This window comes from Lutzomyia longipalpis, chromosome 1 (genome assembly GCF_024334085.1).
Source record: "Lutzomyia longipalpis isolate SR_M1_2022 chromosome 1, ASM2433408v1".
Taxonomy (NCBI): Eukaryota; Metazoa; Arthropoda; class Insecta; order Diptera; family Psychodidae; genus Lutzomyia; species Lutzomyia longipalpis.
The window spans coordinates 29,986,677-30,003,131 of record NC_074707.1 but is presented as its reverse complement, the minus strand read 5'-3'; the positions used below and the strand labels follow the sequence as shown (position 1 = coordinate 30,003,131).

Genomic DNA, 16,455 nt, shown 5'->3' with positions numbered 1-16,455 from the left:
TTTTACAAGCCAAAAGGACAACGTTTTCACATGAAATAATGTAGAAAGGATATTGGTAAATATGGAATTTGTATTTGGTTAAGTTATCCTCTCTCTCTCTCTCTCTCTTTCTCTTATGGATTACCTCATTCTTCTAATACACATGTAAATTAATGTAATAGGGGGTTGGAAAACCTTCATGAGATGAGTAAAATAATCTATCTATCCATCTTAACATCTTTGTAAATAATAAGAATGGGAAAAATGCAATAATTTGAAGAATAATATATCATAAGAGTCATGATTTTTTAAAATAAAGTTTTCCTAAAAAGTAGTAAAAAAAATCTTGATACATTATCTTTGGTTTTTAAATCATTAGAAATCCTTTTCTTTCGTCAAGTAAAAAACGAAGTCGCACAGAGAATTTTCTCTTTTTCTTACCACGGCTCGAGAATTTCATTTCATTTAATAGGAAGTAAAATAACGTTCAATCTGAAGTTTTTAATTTCTTGAATGTATTTAAGCTTATAATTTTTAAAGAAATATGGGTCGGTTTTGATAAAAATCTTTTCTTTTCTAACAACTTAAAAGATGTTATGTATAAGATTTTAATAGATAGTGGTGTTTTTAGACCGTTTTCTTTTTTTGTTCTACGAAAAGGAAAACAAAGATTTTTTGTTCTGAAAACGATAAGAAAGAGCTTTAAAGAGCAATGGAAAATTAATGTTCATCCAAAGATCTGATTAAAAAAAGAAATAAAATGTCAAAATTTCCTAATATATTTCCCATAATACCAAAAATCTTATGACTTACCTACATATTATTACTGCTTTTATTAAAAAACAAAGTAAACATGAATATCTTCTTCACATTCGGAATATCACTCACAAGAACTCCTTTTGCAAATAATTAAAATTGATTAAATTAGATTTTCATTTAACAGTAATATTTTATGTTAAAATACTCTTTTCAATTAATGGCAAGTAAAAAATATATTATTAAAAATAAATATGTACCTATATATGTATTTATTTCCTTTTTATTAATTATGCTTCGATATCAGTTAAAAGAAAGTAAACAATCAATAAAGATTTATATGATATATCTATATAATAAATAAGCACTTTGACTGTGGAGTAGATGTCTAAAAGTTATAATTTCTCGACAAAAATAATGCAAAGGTCTTTAGATAAAATATTTTCTGTGGAAAAATTCAATTTTGGTCATCCTAGCAGATTTAGAAAGGCGATGAATGCAGTTTTCAAGGAAAAGAAATTCAATAGGAAAGATTTTTCAGAGACAAAATATTTTCACTTTGTTCCCAGTGTTACAACCCCTAGCTGTTGAAAGCAACTCTTTCAAATATCATTCAATTAATTGAAAACTTTTTTGAAAAATAACAAATATGTGAATAATCTCGAAGTCAAAGCTAAAACATTGTCTCCTTTATTTTTCTTTATTGTCATCTTTTCTTAATTTAACATGTTTCAAGTGTTGAGAACATTGAGACCGTAGAGAACCATATTTATATCTTATGAGATTGGTTCATTTCATAAAACTAAAGCCAGACGATTTTATAATGACATTATGAAAGTATTTCATCTGTAGATAATGAATGTCTTATTCAAAAGTCTTGATAAAATACATATGACAGAATTATTTCTTATATCTCCCTGATTAGTAATCCAATGATAATTATTTGATGATTTGTAGATAGAAGATTATATAGTTGCTAATAAATAATCTTTACTTTTAAACCAAAAAAACATATTTATAAAATTCATGAATTTTATGTCAAAATTAGAGAATGTATCTAACAAAGAAATATTTATAATATTTTCAGTTTTTTCTTTTGCAATCAAAAATAAAACCTTGGTAGCTCCATTCCAGCAACCAAATAATTTATTTTTATTTATTTTTATATAAGAAAAAATAGATATTGTTTGTTCATCCTCAGGGTCGTGAATAGAAATTTCAGACAGCAAAAAAATCTTTTACAACAAACCTCGTACTATCAATCTGAAATTTGCATATCTCAAGAATTAATTATCAAATTATTTTTTTTAAGTCATTTCCATTTAAATGTTTTTACCCCAAACCTCTTGTTTTACACCAAAAATATCAAGGCATTGAAAAAGTGCCAATAAAACCAAAAGAACATTATGGGAAAAAAAGAAAATTGTCCTCTGCAATTGTCAAGTTACCAGAAAAAAATAGAATAATTTATTATCACGGATTGCATTACATAAGCCATGTACGTACATGTGTATGTACAGCAATGAAATTCCTTTGTTTAACCCCCTTGTATTATAAAATAAAAATTAAATGTTATTTTTTAAAGAAAGCAAAAGAAATCTCTTAAGACAAACCTCATAGTATAAAACTAAAACCTTCCTGAAAGGTAATTTAATTACCAATACTAATAAAATTAAAATTTCAGAATAACTTTTTTTTTGTCAAAAATTACCTTTCTTTATTCAACACATCCCCCCCCCTCCCCTAAAGGTCCATTTTTTAAGATGAATATAGATATAGCGCACCTCAAACTCTTGCAAGAGAGACATTGCAAATTAAAAGGAATTTTTAGGAAACATTTGGAAAAAATAGCATTGTTGAAAAAATGTTGCCATCTGCAATGTATAATTTTACCATTATGATCACCTACAAGAATGGTAAAATGATAGTAATAATACACACCGTAAAATATTTAGGTAGAAAGAATGATTTTTGTACTTATTTTCCATGTGAAAGAATAAAAATTAACAATTGTGGCCATCTTCAACATGTGACCATGGTCTGCAAAACACTTGAGGCTCGTGCCAAGGATCTCAATGAACTCCCTATAACCCAATGGGAGCTCTGAAATAATTGTCAATTGCGATTTTATTAATATTTTTATGATATTCAGCAATGACGTATAAGAAATGTTGAGAAAATATCAAAGAAAAGACATTGCATGTCCATCATCCACTCTGTCCACCATCAGAACACTCCCCGTGGCAATTTGTGAGACATTCCAATGGGAATTTATTGGTAAAAAGGGTAATTTTGGGGAAAAAAGAAAATTCGGCAGCGGGATTAGATCCCCGGACTGTAAAATAGGGAATCCAGTACACCATCCACAGGGCTATTTTGTCATACAATATACCCAGTGCCAGATTCATTAAAGCTTTCGACCCAGACGCTTGCAAATTTGTATTTGAGCTAGAAATGACCATGGTATTTGGTTTGCAATGAATTTGTGGCACTCTAGGGCATGTACCTCGATGGTTAGTGAGGTCATGCAGATCTTTGGTTCACGTTGAAGATGGTATTTGGCAAGAATTTATTTTTTTTAATTGAATTAATTAAATTTAATTTCACTTTGGGGTTATTTGTGAGTTGATTTATTTTACTTTTTGTCAATGGTAATTTTAAGGGGTGTTGCAGATGGAAGTGTTAATAATATTTTGTCAGCAATACTTTTGGTTTGAGAGCCCTTTTTCAAAAATGCTTTTCAATTGTATTTTTGAGCTTGAGGTAAATGTAATGTGAAATTTCGCTTCATGGACCCTATGAGGAGATGGATGAATCAATGTTAATTGTTGTGAAAGAATTAAATTTCGAAACTTTCAATGCTCTCTGCAGCCATGAAAAGGATGTTAAAATAAAAATTATTGCTGACACAAAAATTTAAATAAAAACATTTCCAATTGCAACAGTAAAAGTGACCAAATTGCAGTGAAGAAGCTACAGATCCTCGAATTTACACCCAAGGAAGTCAGAAAACAATTCTTCCTCAAGTGTTAAAATTGTTACCATCTTCAACTTTCACCAAATAAATTTTTAAAAAAAATGTTCAATTGTGCCATCTGCAACTATCCAAAGAACATGGTCGTATTGTGTTTATTTAAAAAATATTTCCGTTAGAACCGCAGAAATCACAAAGGCAAAAATAGTTTTCAATAAATATTGTTTTACCATAAGATTCATCATGGTTGTTGTTGTTGAAGAAGAGAAATTTCCCCAATATAAGATTGGAAAATGTCTGTAAATTGTCAATATGTTTCCTTTCTTATTTAATATTATTCATCGGCAATCAACCACTACATCTTTCAATTTTAATGTCTTCAAAATTGTTGTTGATGAAGAAGAAGAAAAAAATCACCTCAAAGTGTTATTATGAAATTGGTGAAAAATGGCAAAAAATATTTTTAATTTTATAAAAAAAAAGTGGAGGAATATTTTCCATCAGCAACCACCCACCGCACATTTACAAATTCCCTTTAATTTGTATTTTCTTCAAATAGTTGATGAAGAAGAAAAAATTCACCTCATAGTAATATGAAAGAAGTTGATGAAGAATTAATTTGTATTTTCTTAAAAATTGTTGAAGAACCTACATTTACCAATTTTATTATTTTCAATATAAAATAAATTAAATTTCTTTAAAAAATCACTTTAAAATCACCTCAAAGTGTTATTATGAAATTGGTGAAAAATGGCAATAAATTGATGTAAAAGAAGAGGAAAAATTACCACCCACCACATTTACCAATTTATTTATGAAATTTCTTTTAAATTCCTTCAAAAATTGTTGTCATTGAAGAAGAAGAAAAAAATCACCTCAAAGTAATACGAAGAAGTTGGTGAAGAAAGGGAAATATTGAAAAATATAAATTGGAGCAAAAGAAGAGAAAAATTTACCACCCACCACAATTAACAAAATTTCATTATTTTCTCCAATTTCTTCAAATAGTTGAAGATGAACAAAAAAAAATCACCTCAAAGTAATATGAAGAAATTGGTAAAGAAAATGGTAATTATGTATATTAAAAGAGAAAAAGAGAAAAATTTCCATCAGCAACAGACCACCACATTTACCAATTTCCCTTATCAAATGCGTATTTCCTCAATTTTCTTTCAATTAAAATGTTGGTGAAGAAAATAGAATTAACAATTTTATTATTTTTTCCAATTAAATAAATAATAATTTTATTTATTTATTTAAAGAAGAAAAAGTAGAAGAAAGAAAATTACCATCAGCAGCAATCACCCACCGCACACATAAAATTTCCCTTTAATTTGTATTTTCTTCAATTTTTTGAAGAGGAAAAAGAATGGTAAATGTTGAAAAATATATATAGCAATGCCCATCGGCAACCACTTGACCATTCATATTTAACAATTTTGCATGATTTTGCACCGAATGAGACACGTACGGGAGCATTGGAGAGGTTTGAGAAAGAAAATAAATTTGTTTTGTTGAAAAAATGTACATAGCATAATTGCATGTGCCATCATCAACCACCAAAGAATGTCCAATTGCATGGTCATCATCCTGGAGCACCCAAATCCATTGAATACTGCCACGAAGAAAACATGAAAATCCCAAAATTCTCCCCAAAGGGATTTTTCCACTGTACGGAGACACATCAGCCGGTGCACCCTGTGAGCTGTCATCGCAAAATGGCAACAAATGAACAAAAATCACTGATTTTTCACAAAATGCAAAAAAACTCATATTTAACGTTGTCGCACAAGAAAGTCATGTATGGACGAGTTGTACAACTCCATGAACCCCATCTTATGGTATATGAACCATCCGCATATATATATTTATTCTTGGAGAAAAATGCAAATGTTCGAAAGAAGCCCCTTTTTGAGCCCCATGGGGTGCCCCCACAATTTTGGTCTCTTCGGACCACTTGTTGCCCATCTATCTAGCTTTCCAACGATCCCAAGCTCATTGCAATCCATCAACCCTAGACCGAGATATTGGTCAAAAACCCAAGACATGCCAAAAGCACAACACCCACGCATATCTGCAGAAGGAGGACGCATTGGCACCAACCCTCTTGGGAGGTATTCACCTTGGCCCATAGCTACCACCTGCCCGAAGATGGGCCAAATCGAAGACCCATCAGCTTGGTCATCTCCTTGTAAGAAAAACCTAATACAGCAACTATCACACCACCAGAAATGCAAATTTTATACAAGATATTCATGTCATACAACCCTTGAAAAATTATATTAAAGTGAGTGTATGAATATAAAAGTAAATTATACATTTATTATGATTATATTATAATAATATAATTATCTATCCAATATTGCATACATACATAACTCTATGATATATATAATTACTGATAAATCGCAGACTTTTCAAAATAAAAAGATAAAAAATAAAGAACGACTTGTCGTTTGTGAAAAATGATAAAAACAATGAGTTTTATTTCAAGAAAACTTTCCCTAAGACCACCCCTTTCTACAGTCTTTTCTGGTAAAAGTACACAAACAGGAATGAAAATTAGGACCATTTTCTCAGAGTCACAACATTCTTTCAACTCTTTGATGTTCTTCCCAGGGTCGTTTCTTCTGCACAATTCAACACACAGAGTTCTAATGCTAGAAGTCCTTTCGATAGAAAGCATGGAAAGCGATGTTACAGATTTGATTGTCTCGGTGTGAGGTCGTCCACGCATATACTACCCCTTTTGATGTCAATCCCATTTTTGGATGTGTTTGAACCGGAATAAAAACTTTGAGGAACAAATTGAAAATTTTTGTTTGTTTTATTGATACAAAATTGAATTGGATGAGAAATGAATTGCCGCAGGATGTTGGTGGACAGAGATGAAAGGATTTCCTGACTAAAAATTCATGATCAGAGTCAATTTTCAACATTGATTTATATCATTGGCTTGCGGACAAAATAAATGAAGTTTTAATGCCAAAAGAGACATATTGAAATGATTTAAAATAAAAAAAAACAAATAACAATTTTGAAATAAAATTCAATTAAAAGTTGATGCTCTCTTTCTCCAAAAAAACAATTTCACTTCATTCAGATAAATCTTCCCTATTAGTTTTGGAATTAAAAAAAAATAGGAAAATTATTTTATCAAATTTGAAAAAAAGCTTTCAATTTTATTACCTTTAAAGATCTTCCAGATAATTTTAAATAACATTAAAAGGCATTAAAATGTGAGGTAAATTGCGCTCGTGTCCTTCTTTTCGAACTTTCATTTAAAAATTGGAAGTTGATGGCCGAACCCTGTACTTTTTAATTTATTATACAAATCAAGTAAATTACTTCATACACATATTTAACTCGCTATAAATCACTCAAGTCATAATTTCAATTTTAAATAATTAAAAAAAAATTTAAACAGGTGTACACTAAATTTTTAACACAATTAGGTTTTTAAATGTTAAATGACTCGTAGAAGCATGTAAAGTATACATTTTTAACAATTTCAACGCAATTTAACCCTTTATATATATCGGGCGACAATTGTAATTGCAGTTGGTTCAAAATGCCTCACTACCCTCGAAGCCACCAACACGTTCTCCATTAAAATTTGTATAATTTGGCACACATCATCGCACTTGACTGAACCAAAATTGGTTCATCTAAATTCTGGTCATGAATTTGACCACCTCCTGAGGGGATGAGCCTTGTCACCCTCTATGCTGTTGGTTGACATGCAGATTCTCCCCCTTTGCAGATGGCTCAAGTCCTCACATCAAAGCTGTACGGAATTCGCGAAGATGCTGTAGGGGGATGAGAAGGTATGTATGTGACTTCTTACTTAGGTGAACAACGGGGAAAATTGGAAATCTCGCCAGCAGGTATTCTCGGTGTATTGAGAGTTTAGAAGAATATTCATCCCCTCGAAAATATGCCTCTTAAACCAACAAACCCTAAGCCATGTGATTTATAAATCTCCGCAGTGGTGGGTATAATTCTTTGAATTATTTTGTGTCTTAAACGCTGTGAGCCACCCCTTTTGGGTAAGAAAAGGGTTTTCTTTTATTACAAAAAGTTGCTACGCTCACAATTCATCCCTCATTCATATATACTAAAGGAGAGAATCCAAAAAATATACACCATATAGAGGTCTCCCTGCTGGATTGCTAATGAATTCAACACCCTAAAGAAAGTAAATGAAGCTCTTGTGGTTATCGGCAACATTACATGCTTTCTTAAGATTTCACGTGAATATTCACAATTAAACGCAAAAGGAATGTTCAACGAAGCTATTCAAATAAGTGTTGTTAGTGTTAATTTTATAGCATGAAAGAATCCTGCAACAATAGCATTTAAGATTGATTTTTTTTTCATTCTCTTTTGGGGTGGAAACACGAAAGAAATATTAAAAGTACAGCAGCACGAAAAGAGCAAGAAAAGCATCCCCGTATTTGCAGAGCAAAAGACGATGGTGTAATCAAATTTATTCCATGGCTTCAGCTGTCTGGCTGAGGGAAATGTGTTATTATTAAAAAATAAAATAAAATGAATTCACCATAAGAATTGATGGTGTATTTTATACCATTGTTGCATCCATATTTTGATACCCCACTATGTGTTTACGCTTACATTTATTTCGTGAACACCAATAGCTATAGCGCAATGCCTTGACAGAATATACGTTCAGAACATGACATGCCAGAGAGAACTTGGGGCAACTCAACTATATTCGGAACACTTGGCATCTTAAGGAAGAAGTATGTGTGTGAAAAATTTTACTCCAAGGACCAAAGCACGTCCTATGGACCGTAACTGCTATCAAATCAAAGGAAAAAAGATGCTATTTTCTTTGAACTGTGGCCCAAAGCTACCAGAGTGGGTGGGGAACCCTATAAGGATAGACGTGGATGGCAGAGATGATGCACTGTCCTGACGAAGCCAAAAGAATAAACAGACACCAGCCAAGCACTAGTTTGGACGAGGATTGTGCTTTGAATATCAATTGAGTGTGAATGTGCTCACTGCTATCTGTCCCGCAAAATCTCGACCCTCATATCCAAGCATGATTGAATGCATAGCACAGCACTATGGCACCTTTTCCCAAATCCTTTCGACAGAAAAAAATCATTTTTAATTTACAATATTTAGCATTCTGCACTTTGCCTTACTTATTCAGATAGAAATAAAAGGGGTGAAGAAGTTACGCTAGAAGGGTAAAATGCGTTTAGGGTAGATACTGTGCGACGCAATTTTCTTCAAGGAAAAGTTATTGAAAATGCAACACGTGTAGAAGGTACATCTTACACAACATTACTACATTAATGAACATAATGCATTAATGTTACAAAACTCGGAATTGATGATAACTATCTCACTACGACCCTCTCTAAACAAGATGTATTGCACCCTGTTGTCACCAAGAAATTCAGTTCAACGCTTCAAGTAAATAATATGTATAAAGGAGAAAGGAACATGTGGTCCCCACAATTCAATTTAAGTATCATTTCAATTTTCCTTATACTCAAGAACCCTTCTTTGGGGGTGGCCTTTCCCTTGCAAGTCATTGGTCTCTTGAAGCCTTGACCCCTTGTATTCTGTCTGTATATATTTTTTGCACCGTAAATCATATTATGGGAGTGCAAAAGATTTTCCAATTTAAATGCCATATTCAGTCAGTAAATTGAAATTGCGCCTTAGTGGAAGGCGTACCAAAGGACCAAAAAGGACTTTTTACCACTACCCCATTTTATGAATAATGACTCTAAGCTGGATAGCGGGGAAAATTAAGTTTTATTTTCTAAAAAAAAATGATGTTCAAAATTCAAAGCACATCATTTTCACCCTCATTTCGAAGCATTTATGTATCTTTTTTTCACAGAAGGAAATGGACAAAATACTACCTTTACGATTTAATATGAGTGGCATGTTCGAAAAATTCTACAAACGCAAATTCGGTGAGTCTAGATGTGGGGCAATGATAAATAGAGATCTAAGCCAAAATTGCTATATTTTCTTGACAAATCATCACATCAATATACAGTCGAAGACATAAGGGATGAAAAGGCCAAACGTGTATATTTGAATATCTTCTTATTTATGCAATAAACATCCCCATTCTGGGCAATCTGTCACGTTTACATGTCCGCCAATTTTTTTTCTCCCCTTTCTCTGGTCAACATTATGGAAAAGTTTGGGGTGAATTTTAAGATTTTAAAATTTGTCTTTCCTCCGTGTGTACACGAAGAGAAAAGCTGGCTCAACATGGTCAGAATACGTAATCCGACTACATAGCTCCTCTAAGACCTTTCGTAAAGTTCAGCAATCAAGGGTCGTTTCGCATTTACAAATGCTACATGCGGAAATCCTTGAAATATTTATTTGTCCAAATGCCCATTCTTTTTATTCGCACGCAAATCGTGATGACACAAGGGAAAAGCCTCATAACTACCCCAACCCCCATAAAGTCATAACTTGAGTCACACATATAGGAATTTTCCTGCATGAAACATAACATACATACATGTTTAAGCCTATTTTTCTTGGTTTAGATGTGGGTGGAGTTGATAAGCACCTTCTGAGCAACATTATGCACCGTTTTCTCTTTAATTAGGCACCCAAAAGTCTCAGAATTTTAAAATTTTCTTCAATTTGAATTGTTTCATTGATCACTAAAAAGCAGGAAAATTAAATCATAATTAATCTCTTATAAAAAAGTCTTATAAAATTAAAAGAAAAAAATTATATCACCGACGTGAGAGACTTTGGATTAAATTGTTAGAAAGCGAATGTTCTTTTACTTTGCTTACGTAGCATACCAAGTATTTATCACTGTACTTACCTTTCTCCAACACCTTACGTGAACTTTAGCTAGCACTATGTGCATAAAAGAAAATCTGAAGGGTTACACTTTCTTTATTGATGAATATTTGTCATAGGGGATAAGAGAGGATTTGCGGGGACTTACTGTCCACTCGTCCATCAGCCACTTTTGCCGAGTTTTTGAAGACCACCCCTCGCATTTCCACACGCCTCATGCATCAGCACATAACTTTCCTACTGCGTCTGCACTGATGATGTCCAAATATGATAGAACGTGCCATAAAGTTTGCGATAAATAAAATTTTACGACCAAATTATTTTCATGCGAAATGTTTCTATTTTCCCATTTTTCGGGGCAGTCATGCGAAAATGGTCAGAGAGGGGTTGCTGGCTGATTGATGTTGTGAAAAACGGCGTCTATGAAGTTTTGATTCCGAAAACAAAGCTCATGGTTCCAAAGAGTAGAGTTTATTGAAAACTTAATTAATACATCATCTTCTTTTTTTAATGCATAATAAACAAAATAAACCAAAAGAAATGTAAATGAATAAAATAGTGATTAGGATACTCCCGAGAATGGCTGACTCATCACAGTCATTTCCTGTGGCGCAGATTTCTACGTACATATATTATATTAACTAAAGTAATTTCTCTTTATTGTTTTTTTTTGTAATTTTAATTCATGCTTTTGATGGTACATAAGTTGAAGAGATGGCACCACGGAATCTAATCAAGGAGTGTCTTATCGTACAAGAACTCTCCAATAGTACCGTGAGTGTTCATCATCTTGCTCAGAGTGGAAATCATGCCGGCAAGCTCACGCTGTCCATGATATTGCTCCTCCAAGAATACACCAGTAAGATAGTCGACTAAATGGTAGTCGTTCTTATCTCCTTCACATGCCTTAATCACACCACGGATGCTTTCAGTAACCTCAGCTTCGAGTTTCAGTGCATCCTTCAAAGCCTCTACTCCACTATTCCATTTTGTATTTTCCACAAGCTACACAAAATTATAAAATAATAAATAAATATAAAAAAAAGTAAAAAAATATGACTTGAGAAATTTACCTTAACTTTGATGAGATCAGTAATCATACTTGTCTCATTGAAGGTGTTCAAACCGCCACGCATGAGAAGATATTCAATGAGTTTATTGGCATGATCGCGCTCCTCCGAGGCTGCTTCAAAGAAATGTTTTGCAAATCCTGGACGATTGACTGTGTCCCGTGAAAAATAGGCTCCCATTGCCAGGTATGTCATTGAGGCATCAACTTCTTTCTGAATCTGATCGCGCATTGATTCGATGCATTTCTTGAACATGTCCAACCATTCCGTTGGAACTGCAGGCATATCAATGCTACCTATTTACGGAATGAAAGATAGTCATAAATTAAATTTTATTGCCTACGACTTTACAATGATTTTTAATCTTTTGAATGACTGATTAGAGGTGATGGCGCCGACTTTCATTTTACCCCTTTTACGAAACAATTCAAAAGTACGCACTGATAAAATATAGATTTTTTTTTACTAAAAGTCAATAACATAGTCTTTAAGTACGTTTTGATCTAATAAAGTCTTTTGTTCATTGTTCGTTCACTTTTGGATTTAGTAGATTTAGAAAGTGATATCTTTCTCTTCCTTAGTAACGTAGGTACATACCCAGTATCAGTATCTAATCAAATTATGTTTTTTTTTTGTCATAAGCAACTCTTTAAAAATTTCTCAAGAATATTGTTTTATTCTAATGAACCTGTATTTCGATAAAACTTACAGAAGGAAGTTACTAAATTTAAAATTTTTTTTTTTTTTTTGAAAATTCCCTCTGAAGTATTTTTGATAATATTTATTTTTCAACTTTTTTTTTTTATAAATAACAGAGACCTAATAAAAGACAAGGAAGTAAAGTAGGTTTGATTCGTGACAAAGTAGAACCTCTTCTACCTTTTCTGCTAGCTTAGCCTTAATTTTTAATTTAAGATAGATCTAGGACGTATGTAAGTCCTCATTGTACATTATTTCATTTCTTTTTTTGATTTTATATTTGAAAAAAATCGTTCGTTTGAAAAATAATTTAAAAAAAAAACAGTGACACTGTTATTTTGTCCGATTGCCCTCCCATATCAACTAAAACAAAGACAGCTAAGCTGATGTATGTATGTAGTTTCAATTTATTTAGCAATGATAAAAAATTTATATCTCGCTCTCACATAAAAAGCAATTTAAATATCCTTTTGCGTTTTTTTTCTTATTAGAATGATATAAGAATAAAGACATTCTTGTAAGAGTGATCATCAATGCATTGACATAAAGGACATCTAATACATTGTTGTTAGCAATAACTTCTTGAAAATTTTCCACTTCATTGGCACAAAGAATTCAGAAAACATCGAGATTGTTCCATGCATACGCTTTTAGCTCTTCTATCTCTCTAGCTCTGAGAAGCGCGTGTTTTTCACAAAAAGATAAGAGCTTAATTGATTGTTGAAAGTTGAAAGTTGGAGTGGATGAAAGGAGGGTATTTGAGAGACAATAGTATTACAAATCAATAAATTTTCTCCACTATCTTTTGCAATCGAGGTAAAATTTATAATTTCAGCAGTGAGGCGTCAACCTCAAGATTGTCCAAGGCCGACCACATATCAATTGGTCCGTAAGTGACACGCATGCATACTAGAATCCCACCACGGAAAGTACAAGGCGAGAGGTTATGTGCCAAATGTCAAAAAGAATTCTTTTTAGAGAATTTCTCCGACGCAATAGCTTATATTTTGCTGATAAGTATTTGCAATGATGAAATATTTTGCAATTGATTAGACTTTTTATAGAATTGACCTAATTATGTAGTAGGAATGAGGGGAAAATGAGAAAAAACTTACATTTGAGATCTGCAGAGGCGACAAAGGCCACGGAGAATAGAATCGCAATAGCAAATAGGTGCTTCATCTTTATGTTCTGGAGTTCACAGAGAATTTAACACAAAAATTGAAATGAGAAAATTGTTCACTAATTTGTCCAAACTGAGAGAAAACTCGATTAATTTCGCGATGTGGTCAAAACCTTTATACGCACTGGTACAGAAGGGTTTCGACTGATATACTCAATCGTCAATGGACAGTAGATAGATTGGCAACAATTGAATAACTGATGAAATATTTTACCACGATATTCACTTATAACGAGATCTTTTCACACTGCTCGACAACAAGTTTTTACTGCAAGTCCGAGAACAAAACTTTTCCACACGGAACGAACAAAATTTTCTGAAGCGTCATTCAAAATAACCAATCCAATGGCATTTCCCCCATGTGTTGGTGTATCCGTATAGGAAAACGCTGAATCATACGCAGCTACACAAAGAAAAACGCCACCAACACACACAGCTGGCCTTATCATTTTCTGCCCCTCCATGCAGTGTGTGTGATGTGTGCAGCACCACAAAATACTCACAGGTCTGACATTTAAGTCGCCATTACAGTGAATACCACAGCATTGAGACTATCTGTCGTGCAAAATTCAATCTTTGTGACTTTCTAATCCATTTTTGTGAAGATTTAATTGTCGAAATAAGAGGTAATACCACATTTTACCCTTCTATTGAGGTAATTTTCATGAAAAAGTGTCGCGTGAAATCAAGGAAGTCCATTGAAGTTTCATCACAATACGAAATTACTGTCTTATTGAAAAAATTCCGCGCAATCTTTTAGAATATTCTTCGGGACCCTATTGTATTTTACAATAAAATACATTTTGTTCATATTTTCCAAAGGTTTCACAATGAAAATCTTCGTGGCTCTTGTTACCATCGCTCTTGCCATTGTTGGCACTTCTGCAACAAACCATTGCTATGTTGATGTTGAGAATACTTGCAGCAATAACAGTAAGTAAAATATTTCATTTTTACAGTATTCTATCTAATATTATTATTGAAGAAAGATTATAACTAATTCCAAACACTCCAATCAAAGTCAATCCCTAAAGAATTGCCCTCATTTTAGTGAAATTTTCCATTCTTTAATTGCGCATTATACCCGTCAGGAAAGTAGTGGGATTCTCATGTGTAAACCATTTGCAAGTTATTCTATTATGATTCATGGCTATCTGCTAAAAGTACCCGAGAGTATACTCTCTCTTTGTTCACACAGTATAGTGACCATTAGTGACTCGACAAATAGGAATGAGGCAATTTCATGATAAAAATATTTTTTTCATAAAGACCCTGACGACAACCTCCCCAATTGCAATGCAATCTACGCGGGCTTTCCACATGCCCAATCGGCACTGCAGGAGTTTACCATGATGCAAATTCAATCATCTTTCGAGTATCTCCTGTTGTCATCGAAATACAACACTCACGTGAAAAATCGCCCAGGATTCGCCAAGAAATTCCGCGAGTTGTCTGACAGGTCATGGAATAATGGTATCGATTTGATCAAGCACATTACCAAACGTGGTGGAAAGATGGAATTCCGCAAAGTCGAAAAACCACGCCATCTCTTTGAGCATACCCTGGAACTTGATGAGCTCCACAGTGTGGCAATTGTGCTGGAAAATGAGAAATTCCTCGCAAAATCTGCCCATCACATTCACCACTCCGTCTCCCATGCCAATCACACCAACCACTCTGCTCGCTACGATGCAGAACTTGCCCATCATATCGAAGAGAAATACTTTGAGGATCAAGCTGAAACAATTCGCAAGTTCTCTGGATACGCCAACGATCTCAAGCACTTCATGCAGGAGAAGAGTCAGGTCGCCTTGTCTCTCTACCTCTTCGATGAGTACTTGCAGAAGGAGTAAATTAAGCTCAACGATGTAAAGAGAAACAAAATATTTTGAAGAATAAACAATAATTTTTGGGTAATATGTTTTCGTTAGATAAAAGAGCCATATATAATTTTTTTTCTATTAAATACACTCTAAGGCGTAAATTAAACGTGATATAATTCCATGTATGTAGAGTTTAAAGAGATTTAAATAAACCACTGAAATGTAAAAACCACGATAATTTTATTGCCCTTCGTCTTATCAATGCAGAATTTGCTGAGATTTCTTCCTATTCTGATAAGGTGATGAAATAATTGTGTATTGTGATTTCACAGCATCATGAAATTATTCAGAACAAACCAATTTCTTCCACTACTGATGCGTATATAATAAGTTAGCTGTGAGATTATTTTTTTTTTGAATATTTTTTTTTATCACTGATTCACTACTTTTCTTCTCAATGAAATACCCGAATTTAAAAATTGAGGAAATTAGAATCCACGGAAAGCAAAGTTTACGTTCATAAAAAATACGCGAAATTGCAAAAAAATCTGGTGTATCGATTTTGAGGAATATTTTGCAAAATATGTACGTACGTCGTACATATGTATGTATGTTTGGATTTACGGTCAAGAAAAGTCAATTATCAATCAATAATATTGGAATTTTGCATAAAACGCGTAAGAAAAGTCTTAGCTGTGATTTCTTATGGATATGGCATTTTTAAAATTTTATCAAATTCATAAAGATTCTAGGATAGGGTAAATGGGTTAATTACGTATGCCCATAAATAAAATATTCATTGTTTTTTATCATTAATAAATCTATAGTGCATTCAACAATAAGAGTGTTGATTTTTATTCTTTTTAGTGTAAATCCACAATCACCACGTAGGAAAAAAATATCTTTTCCGAAATACATATATGAAACAAAATTAGCCAGGATATAATAAAAGCAGAAATTTTGTACTTTTCTTGTTTAGATCTTAAAGATTTTACTGAAAAACTCTTAAAAGAACCAGTATGCTTAAAATTTAGAAAAAAAATAAAATCACATGACAAAGTTTATCAAAAGCAATTTAAACTTTTTGGTATCATACCAAAAAGAGGCAATGAATAAAAAAGATTCTACGGAAAATTCGTTACATTGTTT

General features: G+C 32.7%; 2 protein-coding genes across 3 annotated transcripts; one reads left to right on the top strand and one right to left on the bottom strand.

The window, feature by feature from the left end:
* Window positions 1-10,986: 10,986 nt before the first annotated feature.
* LOC129797847 (ferritin subunit) lies at window positions 10,987-13,873 on the bottom strand. The gene is made up of 3 exons (XM_055840693.1): window positions 13,416-13,873; window positions 11,605-11,897; window positions 10,987-11,536 (listed from the first exon to the last, which is right to left on the bottom strand). The coding sequence occupies exons 1-3, from the start codon at window positions 13,480-13,482 to the stop codon at window positions 11,261-11,263; spliced, it is 636 nt and encodes a 211-aa protein (XP_055696668.1). The 5' UTR covers window positions 13,483-13,873; the 3' UTR covers window positions 10,987-11,260.
* Window positions 13,874-14,003: 130 nt separating this feature from the next.
* On the top strand, window positions 14,004-15,535 carry LOC129797846 (uncharacterized). Of its 2 annotated transcripts, none has more exons than XM_055840691.1 (3): window positions 14,004-14,109; window positions 14,306-14,416; window positions 14,753-15,535. In XM_055840691.1, exons 2-3 carry the CDS (start codon window positions 14,314-14,316, stop codon window positions 15,334-15,336), a joined length of 687 nt encoding a protein of 228 aa, XP_055696666.1. In that variant the 5' UTR covers window positions 14,004-14,109; window positions 14,306-14,313; the 3' UTR covers window positions 15,337-15,535. The 2 variants fall into 2 exon arrangements, with proteins under 2 accessions (XP_055696666.1, XP_055696667.1); XM_055840692.1 differs by having other exon boundaries at window positions 14,025-14,138.
* The last annotated feature ends 920 nt before the right edge of the window (window positions 15,536-16,455 follow it).